Genomic DNA, 25,776 nt, shown 5'->3' with positions numbered 1-25,776 from the left:
TACACATCATGCTATAATAAAAGCTTACATCCTTTGCTGAACAAATACCCACCAAGGATTTGTCATCTTGTGTAACTATTCCTTTTATAGCCATTACATCTACTCGTGCTTCCAAATTTTTAATTTAGAGATTTGGAAAGAAAATCTGTAAGGAAAATAACAGTTTCTTCACCAGAAAATTCACTGTCCTGTTTTATGGCCTTTTGTCTTCTTTTGGTAAACTCTGATTTCTCAGTCCTCCACTTAACTCTAGCTAAAGTCAAATGTTAGCACTCTTGATTTCTAGGCGAGCAACCCATCTATTTTTTATTTTTGTCGTGCCATCTTATTGTCACATTTAATGTTGATTTACCAGCTCCTGTTGGTAATTGTTGTTTATGAGGTCCCCATAGTGGTGGATAGTAAGCTGAAGATGAGCCAGCAGTGTGCCCAGGTGGCCAAGAGAGCCAATGGCATCCTGGCCTGTATCAGAAACAGTGTGGCCAGTAGGACGAGGGAGGGTATTCTTCCCCTGTACTCAGCACTGGTCAGGCCACACCTTGAGTACTGTGTCCAGTTCTGGGCTCCTCCATTCAAGAGAGATGTTGAGATACTGGAATGTGTCCAGAGAAGGGTGACAGAGCTGGTAAGGGGTCAGGAACACAGCCCTGTGAGAGGAGGCTGAGTGAGCTGGGGTTGTTCAGCCTGGAGAAGAGGAGGCTCAGGCTTGACCTCATTGCTGTCTACAGCTACCTGAAGAGAGGTTGTAGCCAGTTGGGGTTGGTCTCTTCTCCCAGACAACCAGTAACAGAACAAGGGGACACAGTCTCAAGTTGTGCCAGGGGAGGTCTAGGCTGGATGTTAGGAGGAAGTTCCTGATAGAGAGAGTGATTGGCATTGGAATGGGCTGCCCAAGGAGGTGGTGGAATGGCCATCTCTGGAGGTGTTCCTGAGAAGACTGGATGAGGCACTTAGTGCCATGGTCTAGTTGACTGGATAGTGCTGGGTGCTAGGTTGGACTGGATGTATTAGCAGCCTGACCCAGTTTTTACCCACTCTGGAAACCTGCTGATTTAAACCTGGTAAAAATGTTGGGTTTTTTCTCAGACTGAGTTTGCTGCTGCAGAGTTTGTGCTGAGTTTGGTTAGTATTTGTCTAGTAGATTTACACCATCTCTCTGTAGGTACTGGAAAGAGTTCTGCTGTCTTGTCAGAGGCTGTGCACAGCAAAAAGGTACACGCAGTGCAGTAGGATTATGTAAATATCCAGAATCTCTTACTTTTTGACATAACAGTGCTAACATGTTTGGCTTAGTTTTCTGCCTGCTGCATCCTTCTCCCTTGGCTTTATAGCCCACATATAAGATACAGCAAGCAGACAGAACCCATTAGCCAGCTACAGCAGGCTCAAGTCTGGCTGATGAGTCTTCATCCTTCCCCTGAAAGGCCACAGCAGATTTTACTGACATGTGGCAGCCCTTCAGGTGATAAATGAAGCCCTTTTGGCGACAAGACAGGCTGTCCTCAAATGGCTTTGTAAGTCAGGATATTTAGAGGTAAGTAGGACTGCCAAGCAGAAACGGTGCCATGTCGGCTCTAAGAGGTCTGAGCCAGTTGTACATGGATCTGCTTGCATAGCCTTGCTCAGGCTGGAGCTGTGGCATTGCCAACCAGCAAGAGTTGCTGTGCTTTGGAAGGCAAAAAAGTCTTTCTCCTGTGAAGAACTATAGCTAGAGCAGCACATGGGAATGTTGGAGTAGCATCCTTCCAGGGAGGGGTGGCTTTGCAGCAGATCAGGAGGCAGGCTGGATGTAGGATAATCTGGGATGCCAGGAAAAAAGACAAATCACAAAAGTGATTCCATAAATGTGTTAGTGTCTGTTTGCAGGCTGCTCTGGTTTCCATACTTTGAGCTGGGAACGTCTCATAAATTGCTGAGGAAATCGATAGCACCAACAAAATTGGCACTGCTTCTCAGCAGACTTCTGCTGTGTGCAGCTTACTCAGGAGCATACTCTCATGCCTGAAGGGAAAGAGGAACAGCCTGAACTTTGGGCTTCTCAGCCCTTCCAATGGGAACAAAACAGAGCACGGAAGTTGTTACATCCGTCATGTGTGAAGAGTAGGAAACTTTGAACTGCCTTGTCCTTTTTGGACAGAGGATAACTAAAGATACGTGGGGTTTCTGTGTGCTTTATGCAAGACATTGTGTCCTTTATGCTTTATATTCACCAGATTCTGCATGGGACTCACATCAACTCACAAGTATCTGCAGACAAACACTATCAATAAACAACAAATGTGGATTTAATAAATCCTTTCTGAATTCCTCAGATATGACAAAGTCAGGAGTAGCTCAGCTGGCATGAGTTAAGTTACTGTAGAAACCAACTGTGGAATCAAAGTTGGGCCTGTGCAGGATTGGTGGATGTAGTTCTTTTAGCACAATATTTTTCCTGAGCTTAATTTCAGCTTTCATTCTTTACATAAAAAATGTCTTCATACAGACTTAAAAGGTAATAATACAGCTCTGTCCTGATACAAATCCTCAACAATCTAAACTATAATTTGTTTATATACAACAATTGTAAAGGTTGGATCAGATGATCGTTGAGGTCCCTTCCAAACTGGCATTGTATGATTCATCTATAGAAATTTGGTGCTCAATAGACAAGGTCTTCAGGAATATTTTAACTATATGTACATAAATATAGTTTACCTGTGTATATATATATGCTTTTGTTTACCTCATAGAGAAACTGGAAATCTGTGAGACTGATGCATCTAGAAGATCTTGCTTCCTTTATTGCTTAGATGAGCTGATAATTTCAACAATTTTAAACCCCATCCATTCTACTGAATGAATTAAATTTGTAACTTCTGTAATGAATAAAGTGAACCACAGTCCTTGAGAGAATTAAAATATCAAGAAACCAAATAGAGCAGTGATCTAACATGATTTCCTCCTTAATGTAAAAGCCAGTTTAATGAGTATCATGAAATAACATTCAGTGTTTAAAGTCAACTATGGCTGCAGTGTGTAGCTGAACAGTGAAATGCAACAACAGAATACAGAAACTAGTTTTGCAGCAGCTATTTGTGAAGTTCAGTGGACTGCAAGGAGACTGAAGCAGGCAAGAGCACACAAGGAGGTCATTGTGGGGTTTATTGCAACTGGTTTCTCTGCAGTCTTTCTCAATCTCAGTACTTTTTGTTGCTTTGATTTCTTTTAATTGGTGAATTGCTGTGAATACACAATAAGGTGAAGAGACTGAAAGTGATGTAAGAATCTGATGGGGAAATGACTTTCTGTAGAGCTGTTGATCTCTGTAACAGCGAGTGAAATATAAAAACCCCACTCCATAGTTAAAATGCTGTAAGTTGTTCAGTGCTAATGAATGTAACAATAATTTCCAACATGCAACACAGTAAGTGTCAGATTATGTGGTCTGTTGGAGTGCAAAAGCAAAGCAGTGTGAAGGCAGCTTTATTAGGTATTAAAGCTTTTGTCTCTCTTTCAGTTACAGCTTAATCCTTTTATTCTGGTAAGAGTGGCATTGAGTCTTGAGGCTTTACTCTTCTGGGTTACTGTGGAGCATAAAAATGTCTTTTAGTATAGACAGTGACACTACTTTTTATCACGCTAGCTTGATTCTCTTTCCTTTTAATAGAGCACAAGATTATTCTAGCTCAAGCGAAGCATTACTGGTTGTAATATCTGTGATAGCTATAGCAACATCCATAAAATACTGAGGAAATGAAGTTTCACTTAGATTTACCACAATTTTTGTCATTTTTTTCCCCCTCAGAAAGTTTATGTGTAATTTGTACCATAATAGGTAATGATAAAGTATAAATCAAATCTGAACCAGACCTTGGAGGATTTTTCTCCCCTACTTATAGCTGGCTTTGTACATTTTCCTGAATGCATGAAAAGTCTTTTCATAGTGTGTCCAAAGTCTCTAAGCATTTTTTTTTTCTTTCCATAAATTCAGTTCTGCCTGGGTAGGTGTGAACTAATGTAATCCACAGAAATGGGAAGTGGAATTTTAAGCATCTCTTTTGAGGAAACTGCTGCAGGGGGCAAGTACCAGTGTGGCTGCCACACTTCCCATTTGTGTTTTGATCTCTTGTTATGGTTTACTTTCTGTATGTTCTTTCTGGAAGGAAAAGTTGCATATTTGCATTGCTGGCTTCAAGAGCAGTAGAAATAAGCTAGATTAAAATGAATTGCTCTCTTTTTACACACACAAGATGAATCTTGAGGAACTTTTTGTTGTTGCTGTTGGAGAATTTTGTTTATTATGAATCTGCAACCACGTGTTATGCATACGGATAGACAGCATGACTCCCAGCTAAACCACAAATATGTAATTTTCCTCTGGACCCTTTCCTCCACAAACATAGACCTCTACAACTTAAGCTAAAGTAAGCTTTTTCTTTCGGTAAAGCTAGCACAGACATTTTTAGGGGATATTGTAAGTACTGCTCCTTTAGCTTGTACAGACAATGTTGCTGACAGTTTAATAGGTTGGCTCTTGAATCAACAACCAAATCCTGGGGAAAAAAAAATACTGTGAGCCTCATACTTGAGTTGGGGGATTAAAAAAAAACACAAAAACATGACAAACCCAAACTGAAAAAAGGTGACAGCGTACCTGGCAGTGTAGATGGGTGTCACTGTTAGGGTGGCATGACTGTGACTCCTGTATGGGTGGTAAAATTGCTGTTGAGTGGTTTCCGTTATAAACCCAGCTCCAGCCTTGACCTTTGTGGTTGTGAGCTGACCCTGCTCCATGGGACACTTCTGTCTCAGCCTATTCTCTTTCCCCAGAGAAAACAGAGAATTGCCACTTGGGCATCATTTATTTCCCGAGCAGCCTAAATCTTCCCAGCTGAAATGCTCGGCATTGAAAATCAAGGAGAGTGACTGTACCCCGTCCCCCTTACCAGCAAAGAGGATGGGGGAGGAATTGGCATGTGCCGGCTCCTGGAAAAGGCCTGCCCAAGGAGAAAACATTGAGCTGTTTGTACCATCTCAGAGCTGAATCTTGCCCTTATCCCTCCTTGCTGCTGTCTAAACTTCAGTGTCCTGTGACATGCAGAGATGGGGCAGAGAAGGGGAAAGGAGGAAGGGTGACCTGGCTGGTGGGGAGGAGGATGTACTTGAAGGAGGAAATAGGGGGAAAGGTGGAGATCTGAGCTGGGAATGGCAAGAGGTGGAAGGAGGGTATCCCAACTTTGGAGCATGGATCATATTTTAACTTAACTGATCATAAATCAGGAGTGGAGCTTTGAGAGTTCACTGTCAAGCTTAGAAATGCATTTGCTTCTCTCTCAGAGATGATACAAACTCAGGCCATAATCAGAGACAGTCCTCAGGGCTACTCTCATCTGCCCAGACATCTTGCTTTACTTGCATGCCCTACCTCCTGAAAAAAAAGCATTGTGAATCATGGAGTCATGTGGGTTGAAAGGGATCTCTGGAGGTTATCCAGTCCCAACCCCCTCCCCAAGCCATGTTCAGTAAAATTAGCTTAGTCAGGGCCTGTCCTGCTGAGTTTGGAGAACCTCTGGGGAAGGAGGTTGCACAGCCACCCTGGGCCCTGCTCCACCTTCCTGTCAACATAAATAAATAAGTAAAAACGTCTTCATGCCTCTCTGGGATTTTCCATTCTCTTATATGTGTCTGTTGCCTCTTTTGTTGCGATGTGCACCCTGGAGAAGACCATCTCTGCCATCCTGACAGCCAGCCCACTGGTCCTTGTGTGCTACACAAAGCACCCTAAGCATTGTGGTTGCTGCCTCCTGGAGAGCATCTGAGAGAAGGGATAGCCAGCAACAAATTAAGCTGTCCTAATAAGTACTTAGACTGGGCTGAACTAAAAAGTTAATGTCACACATTACTTCAAAGGCACAAAACAATGAAGTGATTCAGGGTATGATCTGTTTTCATGGTCATAATTTCACATCTGAGTATTGCATTAGTTTGCTCTTAGGATGTTTTCCTGGGCAAAGTACTGCAGAAGAAAACAGTTCAGGGCAAGGAGCAAAGTATTGGCAAGGTTTAGTTCTCTGAAGGTCTTTACTACTGATCAACAGGCAGTGTGCTGGAAGGACAAGTGGATGTTCTTGAATACAGCTGCATCCCTGTTAGGGTGTTTTTCTTCTTAAAAGTCCATTCATGTTTAAATATTGTGACAAATTCTTAATGAAAGTGTAATTTGGCTAAAAACTGTAAACAAGGAATGCAGATTTTTATGACTCGCAAGGCATGGATGTGTTTGGAATCATATTTTGTAGGCTGAACTTGTCTGTGCTATGTCACATGTAGAAATCACTTTTCCTCTTGCTCTTTGCATTTCATAAGCATCTTCTGCATCCCCACCAATGGAGTGCCCGCTCTGCAGGAGGCTTATAATAGCTTAAATACTACATATTGAGGACAGCACATGGAAAATCTGGTTACTTCCTAAAAAGGTAACATTTCACATGGGAGATAAGGCCAAAACACAATAAAACTGGGCAGTGCTGTGATGCTGTTGACCAGCTATGACTGTTCAGCAACACAGGCCTATGATGTGTTCACTGCCTTGGCAAATACACCTTATGAGCAGTGGCTGTGCAAATGATCCCTTTGTCATGTTCTGGGGAAGTCATGAGAGGAAAAGCCAAAGTACAGCTTTTTTCCTTCTCAGTGTTGTGGTTTAGCCCCAGCTAGCATCTTGCTCACTTTCCCCTGGTGGGATAGGAAACAGAATCAGAAGGTTAAAAGTGAGAAACCCTGTGAGCCAAGACAGGTAAAAGCAAAATGCACACATGTAAGCAAAGCCAAAGGAGGAATTAATTCCGAGATTCCCACTGGCAGGCAGATGTTGAGCCATCTCCAGGAGTAGGGCTCCATCACACCTAACATTACTTGGGAAGACAAATGCTGTCTCTGCAGACATCCCCACCCTTCCTCCTCCTTCCCCCAGCTTTGTATGCTAAACATGTTACATGGGCTGGAACATTCCTGTGGTTACTTGGGGTCAGCTGTGTCCCCTTCCGCTCCTTGAGCACCCTCAGCCAACTCACTGGTGGGGTGGGATGAAGAGCAGAGAAGGCCTTGACTGCGTAGGCACTGCTTAGCAATAATGAAAATATTCCTGAGTTACCAGCACAGTTTGCAGCACAAATCCAAACCATAGCCCATACCACGAGCAGCATGCTCAGGTTCTGGTGGCTGATGATTTTAGTGATGACTGCAGCTGCCTGCTAGAGGCTGTTAGCCAGGACAGCTCATAAGAATCAGCAAAACCCCCTAACATTTGAAGAACTTCTTGGCTACATCTGTGTGTTGATAAGAAGAGTTTTCTTGTGAAGTGCTTACCATAGCAAAATGAGATTTGTTTAGAGTTTTGTTTAAATAGCTGCATGTCTGTCCTTTGCAGCCTTCATGACTGCCAGCTTATGCTGACATGTCCATAGCTCTGCTGGGATATCACCTGTACTGTCCTCCTGCGTGGCAGTGGTGTGCCAGCGGCTGGTGCCAGTCTGGCTAATCTTCTTTGTGTCAAGGGCAAGGGGACAGAATTGATCAGTTTCGGGTTGAGAGCCCTCCCACCAGCAGTCCCCTGCCTTGCAGCAAGTGTTTCAGGTTCTCCTGTAGGACTTTCTTCATTCCTTTAAATGTTTGCCTTTGAAAAGCCATACTCTTATTTCTTGTTGTGACGGGAAGCTGGTGTGTTGCTCTGCTCCTGGAAGTGTCCATCAGAGCCATGGCATACAAAGGGGTGCCAGCTCTTGGCTTTTCACATGCTGGCAGCCTGGCACAGCAAATGCTTTTACCCTGCAAACACCACTGACCTGCATCTCTCTAACTGCTCAGTTTAGTCTGGTTTGTGCAGATTCCTGCACTGAAGGATTTTTTTACTCCTACAAAACTGCTGATCGAGGAATTTTTCCGGTTGATAGGGGTTTAATGATACCTCTCCCCTCCCAGTCACCGTCCAAATTTGGCAGTTCTTTTTTTAGTAGCTTCACCAGAGTGTTAGTATTCTCATGGACTGCCCATGAGAACGTGCTTCTAATTTTAGTTTGTCCTCTAGATGTCTGTCTCCCTTAAATACATCCAACTTCTCATTACAGCCACGCTGGGCCAAGCATGGCACTCTGCTCCTGGTACTTGTGTATCGAAGATGTTCTGGTATGGCATTGTAATCAAACCCACAGCTTCTGCTCTCATGCTGCATAGCATTCGAGTATCAGCAATTGTATCATCCAAGTGGTGCTTGTGAATTCTTCTATTTGTTGTGCATTTATTTACTAGGTGACCTTGAGACTTCCTTAATTGTGTTCCATCCATTTATACTTGGTCTAATATTGATGGTGTTATTCCTAGGATTATGTAGCTATGCAGCCTTGCTGGGAAAGAATTAGTTGGTGACCTAAGTCAGAGCTGCAGCTGAATGGCTCGCAGCTATCTTCTGTAGGATATATGATTTGGGAGTTACTGCATGTGCTAAATAAGTGGAATATGTAGAGTGGTGCTTCAGCTGCAACTAGCAGAGTCTGGTTTTGTGGACACAGACTGGCTTCTAGTTCTGTGTTGCAGCTTCATCCAAGTTTCTGTGGGTTTTTACTGAACTAATTACAATCTTAAAAATGTACCCTTGGGAAAGGACAAACTTTCTAATTTCCATTTATTGTGAGACTGTGATTAAAAGACAATGGCAACTTCTCATCACAAGCCTGAAGTCTGTCATCTATTAAGTTAATATGCACTCCCTGCTCTTTGTACAACAAACCCTTTCAGTCTGCTTGGGATCATCATTCACTTGTAAACTTGCACATCAGGAAAATGATAGTAATTGATAGTTGTCTTCAGCTCTGGTAGCATGACTTGCTGCGAGAGTTAATTCATAGAGGGGGAAACCACATTCACTCAGAAAATACTGCAGATGGTTTTGAGCCCAGCCCAGTGGATAGAGATGGAGTGGGACTATTATGGGAACACCCTGTCTTGGTTTAGCACTTTGAATCACTCAGTCTTAACGCTCTGTTAAATTACTGAAAGCTTCTACTGCTGGCATGTGGCCTTGAGAAATCATAGAAGTATTTGGTTATCTAGGTTCACTGCATTTGGTGCTGTAAGGATGTCAGATAGCTAGAAATGAGATGAATTACATAACTTTTTTTTTTCCTTGAGACTTTTCAGCCAGTCTTCTTTTTCAGATTTGTAGGTTAAGAACAGATTTCTTTGCATCTTCGCTGTAACTTGTGGCACAGGGAGGAAGATTCCACGGCTTGCTTTTTGATTTTGCTGTTGTTGAAAAGCAGGTTAAGTCAGCCATGCTGTGATAGAATTCAATTAATGGAAGTGCAGACACCAGCTCATTTAATGTCAGTTTGGATCTCTCTACACCGTGTCCCCATCTGCAGTAAAGACGTGCCCCAGAAAATATGCTGTAACTATAACAATTACCGATGGAAATATTTGTCTGTAGTTGTTGTGTGATACATCATGCCCTGCTAAGAGAGAGGCAAGTGGCAGCAGACATCTTTCTACAAAGGAAACATCTTGAGCTAGTGTATGTCACGTAGAACTGAATGAATTTGGCCTAGGTTTTCTGAAAGCGATTATTACTAAAGGTTCCTTAACACAGTGCTAATTGCTTTGAAAACTGTCTAAAGCTGCTTACTGCATGCCTTACTGCTTTGTGAGAGCATCTAGTGGGGTGAGTGACATTTCTGTAGCACTTCTTATGCCACAGGAATTACAGTTTTGCACTTTCCTTTCTGTTTAAATTATTTGAAGAAGCTTAACTTTGTTTTCATAAGCTGATGCAATTCGGGCAAGCCTCAAGGTATTTAAAGGAAAGCATTTAAAAAATAAACAAGCACAGTTCTCTTTGAGTGGTCATTGTATAAATTGTTTATATTTCTGTTTAATGTATTTTAGGACAAGAAAGCCAAGAAGGGAGGTTGTGTCCTGATGATTACAGCTCCCCAGTATCCAATTTTGTAGACATGTAATTTTCTACATATTATTTATGTAGATGAGCTTTCAATATTTCAGTATTAAAAGGGACACTGTGGGCTAGTGTCTGTCTGAGATTTTAGTTTCTTGTGATGCGTCAAGAACCTAGCTGCCAGCTTTCTTCTTCCACAATTATGTTTGGCAAATGTATCTCTGAGAAAGATAACAAACTAGCTTTGCAGCAGGGATTAACAGACTTTTGCTTGTCTGATTCAATTCTGTGAGCTAGATTTGGTTTTTCATTTAATCTTTTTCCATCACTCCAGTTTCTTGAACTGCTAAAATTCTGTCCAGCACTTCATTTAGTCTGCTTCAGTAAGACCTCACCTGCATCCAGCTCTGGAGCCTTCAATACAGGAAGGACATGGATCCAATGGAGTGGGTCCAGAGGGGGCCACAAAAATGATGAGAGAGCTATGAGGACAGGCTGAGAGATCTGGGGTTATTCAGCCTGGAGAAGACTCCAGGGAGACCTAATAACAGCCTTCCAGTACCTGAAGGGAGCTACAGAAAGGCTGCAGAGAGACTGTTTGCAAAGGCCTGCAGGGGTAGGATGAGGGACAGTGGTTTGAAATGAGAGGAGATTTACATGGGATAGTAGGAACAAGTTCTGCACACTGAGGGTGGCGGAACACTGCAGCAGGGTTGTCTAGGGCCCATCCCTGGAGATACTCCAGGTGAGGCTCAACAAGGCTGTGAGCAACCTGCTCTAATGGAGGATGTCCTTGCTGCCTGCAGGGAGCTTGACTAGATGACTTTTGGAAGTCCCTTCCAACCCAAACCCTTCTATGATAAGTCTTGACTATTGATGAGCTGCCCGAGCGCTGCGGCAATTTTGTTGTCACTGGTCTATGAAGACTTGCTTTGACATGAGAACCAGGCCCTTCTTCTACACAGATAATCAAACCACATTCCCTCCATCAAAGTACACTCTGTGATTTTCCAAACCTGTTCGTTTTAATTCATGTGTGTTATAGGTTGTCTTTTTATTAATACTCCATGAAATTGTAGTGGAGATTGTCATTGTTCCTCTTCTTACATCTTCTGATGAATGATAAAATGGTTAAAAAATGTTAGTGCTCGAAGAATCAAGACTGGCAGCTGAGGTATCAGTTTGCTCTTAGCAAAAATTTGTGTCAGGTTTTCTTTTAATCCATGCAGCTATCTTCATGAGGCTTAATCTGATAACATTTGTAAGGCTTTTTGTCACCTTGTAAAGAATCTTGTTAAACTCACAAAATCAGGGCTTTAAGTGAAAAGAGGAATTAGCTCAACCTCCCAATACACATCTGTAGTAAATGATACAATTATGTGGTAAATGAAAATATAAGATCCAGGTATACACTGGAGTACTCTGTTCTTTCTTTAAAAGCAACCACATATTATTTTGCTGGGTTTCATATATGAATAATTAAAGGTGTATAACTCCAGCTGTTCCCTTCAGCTTCAGGGATATGGGATCTGATTCCACAGTGTTCTTCTCTGCATGTGTGCATGCATTAAAGCACAAACACCTGTGTTACGGTGCACTGAAAGGCAGCAAAAATCTGTTGGGTGCAGCGAAAAGCAGCAGTTATTACAGCTCTCCTCCCTGGAGACTGCTAACACAGATGATATGTTTTGGAATGCCTGCTTACTTTTTGCTTTTTTAATTAGTTTTATTTGGGATGTTTAGCAGCTGGATTTCTGTTGTTGTGTTGAACCGATTTCTGGCTTTTAAGTTTTGTTTGCTAGCACTTGGTGCTTGAACTACATATGGGAGAGAAACCTGAAGCTCTGTCTGTGCCTACACATCACTGCTTAAAGCTTGAGAAGCTGCTTGAGGCTGTTTAGGGCATTTAGTAGCTCAACAAGCCTCTGATCACAAAATGTTTGTCTAAAACATTATTTTATTTTTCTTCTCCCTGTTCAAATTGACAGCGTTCATCCTGCAGGTGGTTGGTAATTTGAGGCCGTCTGCTTTGACATCAGTACCTGAATTTACTTGGCCTCACTATAACAATTTGGTCTTTTATCTGCTTGGATAAGTAGTGAGGTTTCTTCCTGTGTGGCAACAATCTCACCAGAACTAAGAGTTTGGCAAACTGACCTCCAAGCATGCAGTGCTGGAAGGGTTTTGCTGAAGGCCAGGACTGTAACTATTCCTGGCATTTCATCAGAACACAGAAGGTTGTTGTGTGAGGGCCTTGGTGGGGGAGGGTTCTGGTCACAAATGAGTATTTTTAGAATATATGGCATTTTGTGCATACTTGTTAACACTTAACTGCTGCAGTGCCTTGGGGACAAATGCAATCTTTCCAAATATTAAATTGCCTGGTTATTTTTCCTGTCATTTTTCATTTCACCACTACAGATGCAACTTCGTAGGGGTTTTTTCTCAAGTTGTTGACCCTAAATAACCATGAATTTACACTGCAATAAAAAGTTGTTTCTCTTTTGAATTCGTTTGTTATCTCTGCAATTTGGATTCACAGTTGCTGAATGCAGACCTGTTAGCAGCATGCACAGCACTGCTGACTTGCATAAAGTCATGTAATGATAGTGAGTATTGCAGCGTGCCACTTGTGTATTTAGCAATGTGGGGGAGGATTGTTTTCTTAGGCATGCAAAGCATTACTCTATCTGTAATGTCTTTCAGAAGTCAGCTGCCCTTAAGCATTGCTACTATACTAATCTTACTAGATTAGCCTCTAAATATTTCAGATTGTTAGGTAATGTCTCTTTTATTAATATTTGCAAAGTTCTTTTTTGCTGTAACTGAGCAGCTTTATTATAGAAGTGCCCTGGCTTTCATGGTCTCAGAAGAAGAGCATTGTACATGAGTAAGTGCTAAGGAGCAACCTCAGCTTTGATGGTATTGCCTAATTTTCTGACTCTGGGCTCCTGAGATGTGAGCAGGGAAAAAAAGGACACTTTCCTGCATCCTTTGTCATCCCTGGCAAGAGCCAAATGCTGCTTTGTGACTTGGGTGTTCTTCACCTTGTGGCTCAGCAGATGCAGGAGGACCTAAGCTGCACGCATCTGCCAAGTCTGCTTCATTCTGTGCAGGGGATATGTCTGCCTGATCTCTTGTGCAATCATGTATCAGCTTTCAGCTACCTGACTTAGAGACTGGACATTAGTCCATTAGTGGTAACAGGCCTGAGCATTTATCCAGCTGTCTTACTGGGTTTGACTGATTGTTTGCAAAGGTCTCTAAGCTAAGCACCAAATGGGAGCTGCAGCCACATCAGTCACTACAGTACAGCCTTAAATAGGGATGGTGTGTACTGAGTTTGATGTTTGGAAAGTCCATTCCTGGCTGTTATGCACCACAGATTTAAGGAGCTTGGTTGCTCAGCAGAGTTTTTCTTTTACCATGAATCAAAAGAGAAGAAGTAGTGACCATGATGGAAGAATGTGGAGCGTTAAGGCATAGAGAATGAGGCTGCGGTGAGATGGTGGGGGGGGTCTTGTAGGAAGCAGATATCCGGCAGGTGCAAAGAGCAGCATTCCTGAGCAGTGGTTTGAAATCTTTTGCATCTGCTGCAGCACTGCTTCCACCTGCAGTTCTGTGTTTATGATGTCTAGCTGGGGATCCCAAGCATGTTTAGCTTGGGATCTGTAGGGTGAATTTGAGTTTGGTCTTGCTCCTTGACACTGCTGAAATGACAGTGTCCAGTTCTGGGCCCCTCAATTCAAGAGAGATGTTGAGGTGCTGGAACGTGTCCAGAGAAAGGCAACAAGGGCTGATGAAGGCCTGGAATGCAAACCCTATGAGGAGAGGCTGAGGGTGCTGGGGGTGTTTATCCTGGAGAAGAGGAGGCTCAGGGGTGATCTCATTGCTGTCTACAACTACCTGAAGGGAGGTTGTAGCCAGGTGGGGTTTGGTCTCTTCTCCCAGACAACCAGCAACAGAACAAGGAGACACAGTCTCAAGTTGTGTCAGGGGAGGTCTAGGCTGGATGTTAGGAGGAAGTTCTTCCCAGAGAGAGTGGTTGGCATTGGAATGGGCTGCCCAGGGAGGTGGTGGAGTGGCCATCCCTGGGGGTGTTCAAGAAAAGCCTGGATGAGGCACTTAGTGCCATGGTCTAGTTGACTGGCTAGGGCTGAGTGCTAGGTTGGACTGGATGATCTTGGAGGTCTTTTCCAACCTGGTTGATTCTATGATTCTGTGACTTCTACACTGGCACCCTTGGGAGTTTCTCATTGAGTTCTAGCAGAGCTTTTTTTCCTCTTTATTTAGTGGAACAGGAAGGATGACAAATAGTGACTGCAGGAAGGTCTGAGTGCTAACAGTGCTGAGTCACTGCAGACCTTCCCCTTCCCAGCTGTCCAGTTTTGCTGAGCACGAGGCATTCTTTCTTAGAGACGAGAGAGTAGAAAAATGCGTGTGTAGACCTGTGTGAATAGTTGAATTATTGTTAAAATATCTCTGGTTGGATTTTGTTTGTTTTGGTTTGGCATTTGTTTGTTTTAATAAGAATGATCTGGCTAAGATCTGCTTATAAACACTTTACTACACTTTTGGAAGTGAACACAGAGAGAAGGTAGATCTCTCCATTTTTTGCTCTTTCAAACCCACTTTAAACCTGTGCTACTGACAAACGACCCCTACAACTTCCTAACAGTGCACTAATTTGAGACATCTAGCTTCACAGTTAGAGGATTTATGCTCCTGGGAGTCCACAGATCTTAATTTTTAACACTGAAGGGAAGTTGAGTGTCTTCAACTACATTGCCATTAACTATGTTGTGTCTTCCAATGCTCTGTTAATAAGCAGGATGAAGAAAATGGCATGGAAAGGCTCTTCCCTAATGAACAGCACTCCTGCAGTTTGACATCTCCCAGCACATTCATGCAGCTGCTGTACTGACTGGACTTGAACTTCTGTTTGAAGTTCAATCTTCTCAAGTATTTTGCCTTTGTAATGGGAGCTAATTCATTATCAATACATTTGATAATACATTATCAAAACTATCACCTCAGCACTTGCACAACAATAAATATTTTAAACATTATTAGTTATCACTAGATAGCCAAAAATAGCTTTAGATATCTTCATCCTGAAGACTTTTTTTATCTGACTTTTACCTGCTATTTGACTGTTGTCTCCTTACCTGGAAGAATTTGATTTTCATTGAAAGTGCATGAAATAACTATTATTTTGTTGTTTTGTTTTTCTTCCAAAGCAGAGAGTCAGAAAGGTGATAGCAGGGTTGCTTGGCCATTATATTAAGCTAGTTTTTGTCTAACAGACATAAAACATTACAGTTCAGCACCAAAAGATCAGATAAATGAGATAATTTTACTTATCTATCTGATTGGAGCTTGCCCACTGTAATGGCTAAATACAAAGCTAATAAAGCTGATAGGAGTTGTCCCTTAATTCATTCTAATGATTATTACAGAGTAGAGATTGAAAAGTATTTCAGATGAAAATAAGTGCTGAAGGCAAAGAGATACTCCTGGTTTTTTTTGTGAGCTTAGAGTATTTTGCCAAAAGACACAGGCTCCCTGGATGCCTATCCAGCATTTCCAGTGGTTTGCTGGGGAGCAACAACTTCATTGTCCAGTGTTGTTAAACTCCCTCCCAGCGACCCACTGGAGGAGAGTCACCATAGTGCTACATGAAGCAAGAGGGACAAAACAATTACTCTGGCGTCTTTTCTGCCATATAATGTGTCTGTTCATGACAGCACTCATCAAAAAACTGAACCAAGATAAGCAGTTGCCAAAAGGCAATTTTGATCTCCTCTTGGCTACTTCAGCCTGATTTCCTTTCCAGGGACAATCAGGGTCGGGTGATCCTGATTCAGAAGTTTTGTCCCTTCTCACTTCTGTGATTCAGACATTTGGGAGGAAAGAAGAAGAAATAATGTGATCCTTGAAGAAGATGTCGCCATGGATGTGTCAAACTAGAATTTGGCTAGTAAGGAAATAGCCTTATCAGGCTGAGGAGAAACACCATCTATCCATCATTTCAACTCACAATCCTCTTCTAGTCAGAAAGGAGCTGTGATTCAGCAGTGATACTGAACAGAGAAACCCTTTTCTAGAGAAGCATGTGACAAGGCAAGGCACTTTCCATTTAAGGCAGGCAGCAAAGCCTTAGGAGTCCATTTACATGGTGCTGGGCTGCTTCATAGCAGGGATATGACAGATGCCTCCATGCAAGAGAATAAGAATGTTGTACCCTTGGCTCTGGTCATAAGCTGCGTGATGTTGGGCAAGAGACTGCTCTTCTTTTGACACTGTAGGAATAGTCTGCTGTTCTGTATGGAGCTGCTGATATCTACATGGAATAGCTGTAACTGTCTGGTTAGAGGTAAAGGGGTTCTGTCCTGCCTTAAACCAAGGGCAATGAAATCCAGCTTGCGCTTCTACAGCTTTGTCACTTCAGAGTCACAGTTTTAAGACTGCACCTTACTGACTGTAGGTTCATGTTGACTTCATTCTTATCTTGGAAATGGCTTTCTCATAAACATGGGTAAGAAAGTAATTCTGTGTTTAATAAATAGAGCAGTAATTAAAGAACACAGTCTTTTGCTCCAGCTGGTTGCTAGCAAATCCACACTGGAACAGTAGGAGTGAACCATGGAAACTGAGCAAGTATGTGTATGAATATAGGCTGTGGACTTTTTTGTAGCCACAAGCTCAAGCCAAGACTGTCTGGTTTTAGACTAGTAGAAATGTTTCACTTAGTAAAGATCATTGAGTTCAGCCATCAGCCTAATACCACCATGGTCATTAACCGTGTCCTGAAGTGCCGTGTCCACACATTTTTTTTGGACACCTCCAGGGATGGTGACTTCACCACCTCCCTGGGCAGCCTGTTCCAGTGCCTGACTACTCTTTCAGTAAACAAAATTTTCCTGATATCCCACTTAAACCTCCCATGGTGCAACTTGAAGCCATTTCCTCTTATTCTATCACCCGATAGTAGGGAGAAAAGACCACCTCTCACCTCACTCTAGCCTCCTAGAGAGCATTGTAGAAAGCAATGAGGTCTCTGCTCAGCCTCCTCTTCTCCAGACTAAATGATACCAAAGCAGTATTTTAAACGTGGATTGACGCTCCGAATGTGAAGATTTTTAACTTAGTTTTCATTTGTTAAAGGCATTTCAAAACTCTGAGTTGTTTTCCATGCTTCAGAGCTCTTTGAAGACAGTTGGCAGGCAATGCTCTGCCTCACCAGAAGTATCTGGTAGTTCTCACTATCTGTAGATGATACAGGAAATCATACGTGGGGGCTTCTGCCTGTTGGAGTGGAATGTTGTTACCAAGGAGCGAGGAGAGCAATGCTGCTTTGAATTAAAACCCCATGCTTTCAGTTCTTAGGAATCTACTTCAGGAACAGGAAGTTTCTATCAAAAGGTTTAATCTGCTATGTATTAAATCATTAAAAGTTTAAAACATTTTTTGGAGAGGTGCTTGGAAAATGTATGAGCTACACTCCAGACTTTATGGGTTAGGTTGCGTCTCTGTGACATGCCCCAAGGTGAGGTCTCCACTCAAACCTGTTTCTGAGCATTCCTTCATGAGTAGCATCTTTTCTCCTGCTTGTACCAAGTAGTGGGCTCAAAAGACAGACGTTTTAGGGGTCTCTGTTCTGAGCTAGAAGTTTCAGGATACTGCTTTAGGCTAATTCTTGGTGTCCCTTCTCACATTTGGTTTCTTAAAAGAAACCTTTTGGGGTTATTAAAATCTGAACACTGCCAGAAAGCTCATTTCCATTTTGGAGTTTGGTGAGATTTTTTGGCAGCAATATATTACTTTGCTCCTTCATGCTCAAGGCTTGCACTTTGTAAAAACTTGGCCAATTCCAGAGTACAGAACCAGCCAAACCCACAAATTCTGATTTAGACCCACTTGGCTCTTCTGAATCATCACGAGCTCTGGGCAGTGAGTCAGCCAAGAGCTGGTTTTCTCTTCAGTATTGTGTAAACACAAGATGTTTCCCTGGGCTAAATATTAGTAAGTAAAAAAAGTCATGTTTATTTGATTTTTTTTTAAATGTCATGCATAAAAAATGATTAATACATGGAACTACCAGCTGGGGAAATCTGGAAATCCTTATGTTCTGCACTTTCTTCATCAGCTCGATTTTCAACATGAAGGTGACCAGGAGCGCCAGTAGTATCCTGGCCTGGATCAGGAACAGTGTGGCCACTAGGACAAGGGAGGTTATTCTTCCCCTGTACTCAGCACTGGTCAGGCCACACCTTGAGTGCTGTGTCCAGTTCTGAGCTCCGCAATTCAAGAGAGATGTTGAGATACCAGAATGTGCCCAGAGAAGGGTGACAGAGCTGGTAAGGGGCCTGGAACACAAACCCTGTGAGAGGAGGCTGAGTGAGCTGGGGTTGTTCAGCCTGGAGGAGGCTCAGGCTTGACCTCATTGCTGTCTACAACTACCTGAAGAGAGGTTGTAGCCAGGTGGGGGTTGGTCTCTTCTCCCAGACAACCAGCAGCAGAACAAGGGGACACAGTCTCAAGTTGTGCTGGGGAAGATAATAGGCTGGATATTAGGAAGAAGTTCTTCCCATAGAGAGTGAATGCCATTAGAATGGGCTGCCCAGGGAGGTGGTGGAGTGGCCATCTCTGGAGGTGTTCAAGAGCAGACTGGATGAGGCACTTAGTGCCATGGTCTAGTTGATTGGATAGGGCTGGGTGCTAGGTTGGACTGGATGACCTTAGAGGTCTCTTCCAACCTGATTAATTCTATGAAGCAATTTTAAGATGCCCTGATTTTTTTTGTTTCTATAAGTAATTGTGGTTTGGGTCAAACTACTGACAAAGCTTCGTGTATTGTGGGAAAATTAGCTTTGGCAATTGTCATTTCATTTCAAGTAATTAAGAATACCCACAGGAGTTAATTCCTAGTTTTACCATGATGTGGTTTTAATCCTTATAACTGAAAATGAAGGTTTTGCAGCTGACTGGTGCCATGTGGAGAAAAGCTTTGGATATGGATATGTATGTGTCTGTAAACATGTCATGGGGTTTTAATCATTAGGATGCTGTAAGTTTGTCAGCTGTGGCAAGCCTTGAAAAAGCTAATGACTATTTTCCAGACATCACATCCTTTTGATTTGGTCAAGCCATCTCCTCTTTTCAGGAATGACTCTTCATGGTAGTTTAATGAGCAGCAGGTATCTCACTGAGCCGTTGCACCCCCAGGCAGTCACTCCTTTGCTCTGGCAAAGTCTGCAGGGCACCCACAAGCAGGCAATGGGCAGTCCCAGTCCCTTCACTGAAAGACCACCCTTCCTCCAGCTCTGGTGGTGGCTGCTGCTGTGGAAACTCAGCACAGATTGACAGGCATCAATCTGTCAGTAGATATACCTCTTTGTAACTCTACATGTCCCCTTGTTAAAGGGGATGGCAGGTAAGAAGATTAGAGGGAAATAGAATCATAGGATTCCATAAATATATGCATGTAACAGAAATATGAGCAGGAATGCAACTTATGCCCTTATGACTGTGTTGATTTTAGTAGTCAGATGCTGTTAGTTTCCAGTGATGCTTTTTCTTTCAAAATCAGCATCTGTTGCCTCATTATGGAGTTGGTCGACATAGCCCTGGTTTATTATTCTGCTGAAATCTTTGATTAATTGTGGCTTCTTTTTCTTTTTCCCTCATATTGTATTCAATTTGTGAGATGTAATGCTGCTGAGAAAATAGTTGCATGACATTAAGAATACTGTTCTAAGATAATGCAAGCCTGGTGACAGGGGAGTCTTCCATCGGCTGTTTAAAATATTGATTGGAGGTTCTGCCTGGGAAAAAGGGAGTTGACTCATTAATACAGTGTATTAAGAGGAAATCTGATTGTGCTTTTAGTCCTTGGTTAGTCATGATTGAGCACAAAGAGCAAAAGCAAGATGCAGTGTGTGCATATGTGCTTGCACATGCAGGAGGTGGTAGGAACTGACCGCAACATTTTGTGGCATAGCAGAAGCAGAACTCATTTCAAAGTAACTGTACAAGCTTAGGAGTTCTTTGGTCATCTCACCTTATTTTGAGAATAGAGAATTAAAAAGAAAGTCATAATGAGAACATGCACAGGTGCAATATCAGCTCTACAGCACAGTTACAATCCTCCCTTCTTCTCCAAACCCAAGGTGGCCATCAAAGACCTGAAAGGTGACTGATGTTTCTCTTTTCTCCCCCTTTCAACAGTGAGGCTTCATGACAGCATATCAGAAGAAGGATTCCATTACTTAGTCTTTGACCTGTAAGTATGTGTTTTGCATATGTTTAGCATGTTGGAGATGTGGTATTCAAACTTTAGATGTCAGTACAAGCTCACAAGATAAATGCATGGCTCTAGTGCAAATAGACAAATGGATGTAGATAGAGCTGAAAGGATAGTAGCACATTTGGTCATTTGCATGTGCAGGAACTGATTTGTAAATGTCATTGTAAGAATTCCATGTTACGAGCCTTGAATAGGTCAGGCCACTGCTGTGGTGGGGATAATGTAAAATGTAGGTACACAAGTACAAGTTGCATGAAACTGCCAAGGCTGAGCAAATACGTGGCTCAAAAAAAATAATTTGCTGCAAGCCAGTTATCTGTAAAGGAAACATAAAAAAAACACCTGGAAGAATGGTTCCTCTGCAGGAAATTCTACTGCTGGATTCAAAGGTAAGCTTGAGTTTCCAAGAGGGAAAGACTCTTTCAGTGCTTGATTCTCAATTCATATCTTGCTGATAAAATCATAGAATTTTCATGTTTCATGTTTCGTTTTGACACTGTTCAGAATGTAAAATGCTTAGCATGTCAAAAAGAAGTTTCCTTCCTATTTCCCATTTTGCTTCAGGAATTTCAGGCCTGTAAACTATTCATGTAGTGACTGTGAATATGTGGAGCATGTTTCTTCCAGATGTGGCTGGTCAGTGGAAGGAAGGGGTGGTGACAACATGAACTCTGTGTCTTGGGCTCCTAATTTAAAAAAAAGAGACACTGATACTCTTCTTTGCTCATTAGAATGGGCAAACTTTGCTACTTATTTGAAAAGTTACTACTTTTTGTTCTGGGTATAGGCAAACGTGAGAGAAGGCTCCAGGGACACCTAATAGTGGCCTTCCAGTACTTGAAGGGGACCTGCAAGAAAACTGCTGAGGGACTGTTGCCAAAGCCCTGTAGTGATAGGATGAGGGGCAATGGTTTGAAATGAGAGAAGAGGAGTTTTATATCTGATACTAGAAGAAAGTTCTGCACCATGAGGGTGGTGGAACACCCAGGGGTGGTAGGCCCCATCCCTGAAGAAATTCAAGGCGAGGCTTGACAAGGCTGTGAGCAAGCTGATCTAGTGGAGGATGTCCCTGCTGACTGAAGAGAGGTTGGACTAGATGACCTTTGGAAGTCTTTTCCAACCCAAATCATTCTGATTCGTTGAGTAGCTAGGAATTGCCTTGGAAAACTGACTAAGTAAAATCCCCTTTCAACTGCAGATTTTTCTGGGGCAACTTAGGATTTTTAACAAGCAACACTCCCACCCCCTAAGAGCTTCCTTTGGCCCACAGGGTTTTGTTGGTAAAGATGAGAATATGTTATTTCTCCTAGAAATGTGACATTTCTAAGCATATAAACAATTTGCATTCAGCATAGGTAAGGTATCACTTGGATCTTGCACAGCCAGTTGTGGGCTTTCACATTCAAGTTGCATTTCTGCTTTATTGTCTGGCTTAATTTTTTTAAAGAAACCTACAGTCGGTTCTTCAAGGCTGGATTTCAGACTAGCAGAGCAAAAATATTACATAGTCTGTCTGCAGGGAGGGCATTCAGAGTTCAGGACTCAAATCCTAGCTGGGCTCAACAAGAATTTGTATCAGATTTGTCTGTATCCCAGGTAAGCGTTCTGCCTGCTGGCTTGAAAATGGCCCAAGGCACAACATGCATACTTGTTCTCTGACATGCACTGGGGTTTGCTTCACTTTGTTTTTTTTGTTTAAAGGCTAGAAAGGAAATTTTTGTATGTGGAATTGGAAAAATCTGAGTCCTAAACATTTCTGTGAAGTGCAGGCAGAATTCTTTGTTCTGGAAACAATATCCCTTTTATAAACTAGTTGCAGTTCAATTTTTGTTGTTCTGTTCTACTGTTAGAACCTACAGCCTACTGTAATTGCAGTTACTCCACATCTGCCTTAAACTTGAATATATAACACCAGACATCTCCCAGGATATTATGATTGCAATATGAACTAGCAGGCATTTGAACAACCTCGGAGTTGTAGCTAGCACTGTCTATATCTCGATAGGAACAGAACAAGTAGAACCCTGTATTCTGCAGTAAAAATTAATACCTAATCCAAAGATACTGTCTTGGCAGAAACACAGGTTCTTCAGGAGGAAACTGCATCTTTTACTGCAGTTCCAAATGTCTGAGTACGTGGCTTGTTTAAATGTACGTAAAAAAACTGCCACAGAAAAAGGTACCTTATCAACTTCCTTAATATAAAGGCCAAGTACATGCTTTTATTTATTTAACTTTTATTCAACAGGAGCCTGACTGTGGTGTAATTCTCACAGCACTCACACAGACCATCATGTCATTATCTTAATGATTTCTTTCAGACTGTGTGGGAGTCACTGCAACTCTTTCTTGAGAAATTTCTTCTAGACTGCATTATGTATCAGAAAGTGAAGAGGAAGAGTTCTGTTTTGTGAATAGGTGAAAAAAAACCCAATCATTGTCACTTTCTGCTTTGAATTTCTATCAATCTCCTGATTTCATGTCATAAAGATGTCTGCAGTCTGAAGGGGAAGCCTCTTGCTTCACCTGTATACCTCAGTGATAGCTGAGGAGGGAAAAAAGAGGTTACCATGCTCTGGGGCTGGCTTGTATTTGGGTGGAGAGATCTAGTGTCAAAATGGGAAGGTGGAAGTCTTTTAAAATCCACGTGGGAACTGGACATTGGACATTGAAAGATGAATGTTCTGATAAAACATGCTATTGGAGTGTTCCTGCAAGAAGCCCTACATATGAGAGAAATGTGCACGTTGAAGTGCTAGCCTAGCATAGGAGTGATGTTCTCTGTCTCATTGATGCCACTGCCAAAGAACAGAGACATCTTAGTCCTCTACCAGAATAGCTCCTACATAGTATAGAAAATTAACTAAGCCTTCTGTGATACTTCTCCCAAGCAAAGGACTTGTTCTTGTTAGGTTTCTCTCACTAGATGTAGTGGATTAGTAAATTGTGTTTAGTAAGATCAGTAGCGGACTTCACAAAGTTTCTTACTCCTCTTCCATTACTAGTTAAGGCAACTGTAATTAGGATTTGTGTCTCTCATCAGCCCATTTCAGTTGCTAAGCACGAATGAGATTGTCTTCAGTACTAAAGATGTTGGATGAGTTCAAATCCAATCAATTCTGTCAGTATTAATTGCTGTATCTGAATGGAAACAGCTGTAGCACTTGAAGAGTCTCTTGTGCAAGTCAATGAGACTCTCTTTTTCAGTGTCTCCCATTTTAATGCACTTGATGAGATGCAACAATTGGTACATTTAGAATCCTGGCATTGCCACTGAATTCCAAGTGGAGGGACTTTACTGTGTAGAAGAAAGAAAAATAGTTTAAAAAGTCCAATTGCAGAACAGCGTTTGCATGGGGTAAGTGCCTGAATCTTTCTTTTTTGGACAGTAGAAAGGCTGCAGACTGCTTCATTGCAGCTTCGTTATGAAAGCAATTCAGGGAGTAAGAAATGTAAGCAAGGAGGAAGCAACACCAGCATGATCATCAGCAGAGGCTTTTTTTGATAGCTTTGCTAATTTGGGAGTTCCTTTTATATATCTTCTTATATTTGTAAATCTTCCTAATCAGTCAAATATGATGCATGAAGTTGAGTATGGTGTTTATACTCCTTCTGGTTAAACAAACCCATGTGCTTTATTTGTTGCCCATTCAGTATGCTCTTCAGGAAGTCAAGAAAGAACAGGAATAATTGCTGAGAACCAGTGGCTTTTAATTTGGAGCCTGAAAGTTACCAGGGCTCATATCATCAACATGCTGTTGTGAAATAGGATCTCACTATAGTCAACAATATCTGGATCAGAAGGGCATCGAGATATATTAGCTCCTCGTTTTAATCTTGAGGGGATTATGATGTTTGTTTTTTTTTTTACCCTCTGCTCTACAATCTCCACTTACATTGTGTGTAGCTTACCTGGGTATATTTGCAGAGTTAACTGTGCTGCTGGTTGCTTTGTAATTCATACACAGATTCTCTCTGGAGACTTGCTCTGGAGACCTCAACACAGGAATGACTTGGACCCGATGGAGTGGGTCCGGAGGAGGGCCAGAAAAATGATCAGAGGGTTGGAACACCTCTGCTAGGAGGACAGGCTGAGGGAGCTGGGGCTGTTTAGCCTGGAGTATAGAAGGCTCTGGGGAGAACTAATAGCAGCCTTCCGGTACCTGAAAGGGGTCTACAAGAAGGCTGCAGAGGAACTGTTTGCAAAGGCCTGCAGTGAGAGGATGAGAATATTTAGATTGGCTGTTAGGAACAAGTTCTTGACCATGAGGATGGTGGAAAAATGGAACAGGTTGCCCAGGGAGGTAGTTGAGGTCCCGTCCCTGAAGTTATTCAAGTTCAGGCTCAATAAGGCTGTGAGCAGCCTGATGTAGTGGAAGATGTCCCTCCTGACTGCAGGGAAGTTGGACCAGATGGCCTTTTGAGGTACCTTCCAAACCATTCTATGTTTCTAGTCTGTTCCTGCTCCACCAAATAGTAAGATGGATCACATTTTCATTAATTTAGTCTTGGGAGGGGAGCGAACAAACATTGAACAGAAGCAGCAGTCAAACTGTAAGATAACTCCTCTAATTTCCTTCTGTAATTTGATTCCAGAGATGAGAATTAGTATTAGTGAATAATGTCAGTTGGTAAGGATCCCTAGAGGTTGTTTGATCTATCCACCTTCTTGAACAAGGTCCAGTTGGATCAGGTTACTCAGGGACGTCTTTGAGGGTGGAAATTGCACAACTTCTTTCAGCAACAAGTGTGTAGTAAATGATTATAATAACAATAGAGAGACAAATCCATACCTATTTGGTTTTTCTGGTGTTCAGCTTGTCTGTTGCTTTTCATGCTGTCCCTGCATAGCCACCTATTAGAGCTGTAGATGCAGTAAGGTCTCCTCTGAACCTTCCTGTTTTGATGGTGACAAAACTGTTGGGAAGGGGAAATTAATTGACGTGAGATGATATTTTCCAAAATGAATATTATTTACTAATTTTGCAATTCAGAGCTCTCACCACCCCCAACCACTAATTTTAGTAGTATTTCAGTTCTTACATGGTTATGGAAACATTATAAAGATAATATCTACATCTAATATAACCAGCAAAATATATATAAAAATTAATTGAACTGGAAGAGACTATTCCTGTGGTCAAATTCTGCTTACCCACTAGATGGGCTCAAGCTCTTTCTGCTCTATGGCAGAGGGCAGTAGAGAATTACAAAGAGGCATTTAAGCATTTACTCACAGATTATTATTATTATTACCCTCACAGGGGCTAGCCACAGTCCAGACAGTGCCCAGATGCTTTCAGAGGACTCTGTCTTCTTGGATGTTGAGGCTTGAATCTTCCTGGCTTCTGGGGACAGGACACAGATAATCTCTGACCTTGTCTCCTGTCTTCTTCTGGACAATCTGTGTATATGTCCAGGAATTCTAAGCAGGACCTTCAGGTGCAGAGGCAGATGTTGTGCAGTCTCAGCACGATGTCACACTGGCCACACAGGCCGATCGTGTGCAGGCATCCAAGGTCTGCTCCTGGAAACT

The 25,776-nt window shown here is 42.2% G+C and overlaps 1 protein-coding gene across 19 annotated transcripts in view; it reads left to right on the top strand.

Annotated features, from left to right (window-relative positions):
• Nucleotides 1–25,776, top strand: part of CAMK2D (calcium/calmodulin dependent protein kinase II delta) — a 150,596-nt gene that overhangs the window by 57,447 nt on the left and 67,373 nt on the right. For all 19 annotated transcript variants that reach the window (XM_064149834.1, XM_064149835.1, XM_064149851.1 and 16 more), the window contains exon 5: nt 20,162–20,216. In XM_064149834.1, the coding sequence (XP_064005904.1) occupies nt 20,162–20,216 (55 nt within the window). The remainder of the gene's footprint in view (nt 1–20,161; nt 20,217–25,776) is intronic.

The sequence above is a fragment of the Pogoniulus pusillus genome, chromosome 10, assembly GCF_015220805.1.
Source record: "Pogoniulus pusillus isolate bPogPus1 chromosome 10, bPogPus1.pri, whole genome shotgun sequence".
Classification (NCBI taxonomy): Eukaryota; Metazoa; Chordata; class Aves; order Piciformes; family Lybiidae; genus Pogoniulus; species Pogoniulus pusillus.
Note: the sequence above shows the minus strand (reverse complement) of the source record. Positions and strands in the feature narration are given on the sequence as shown.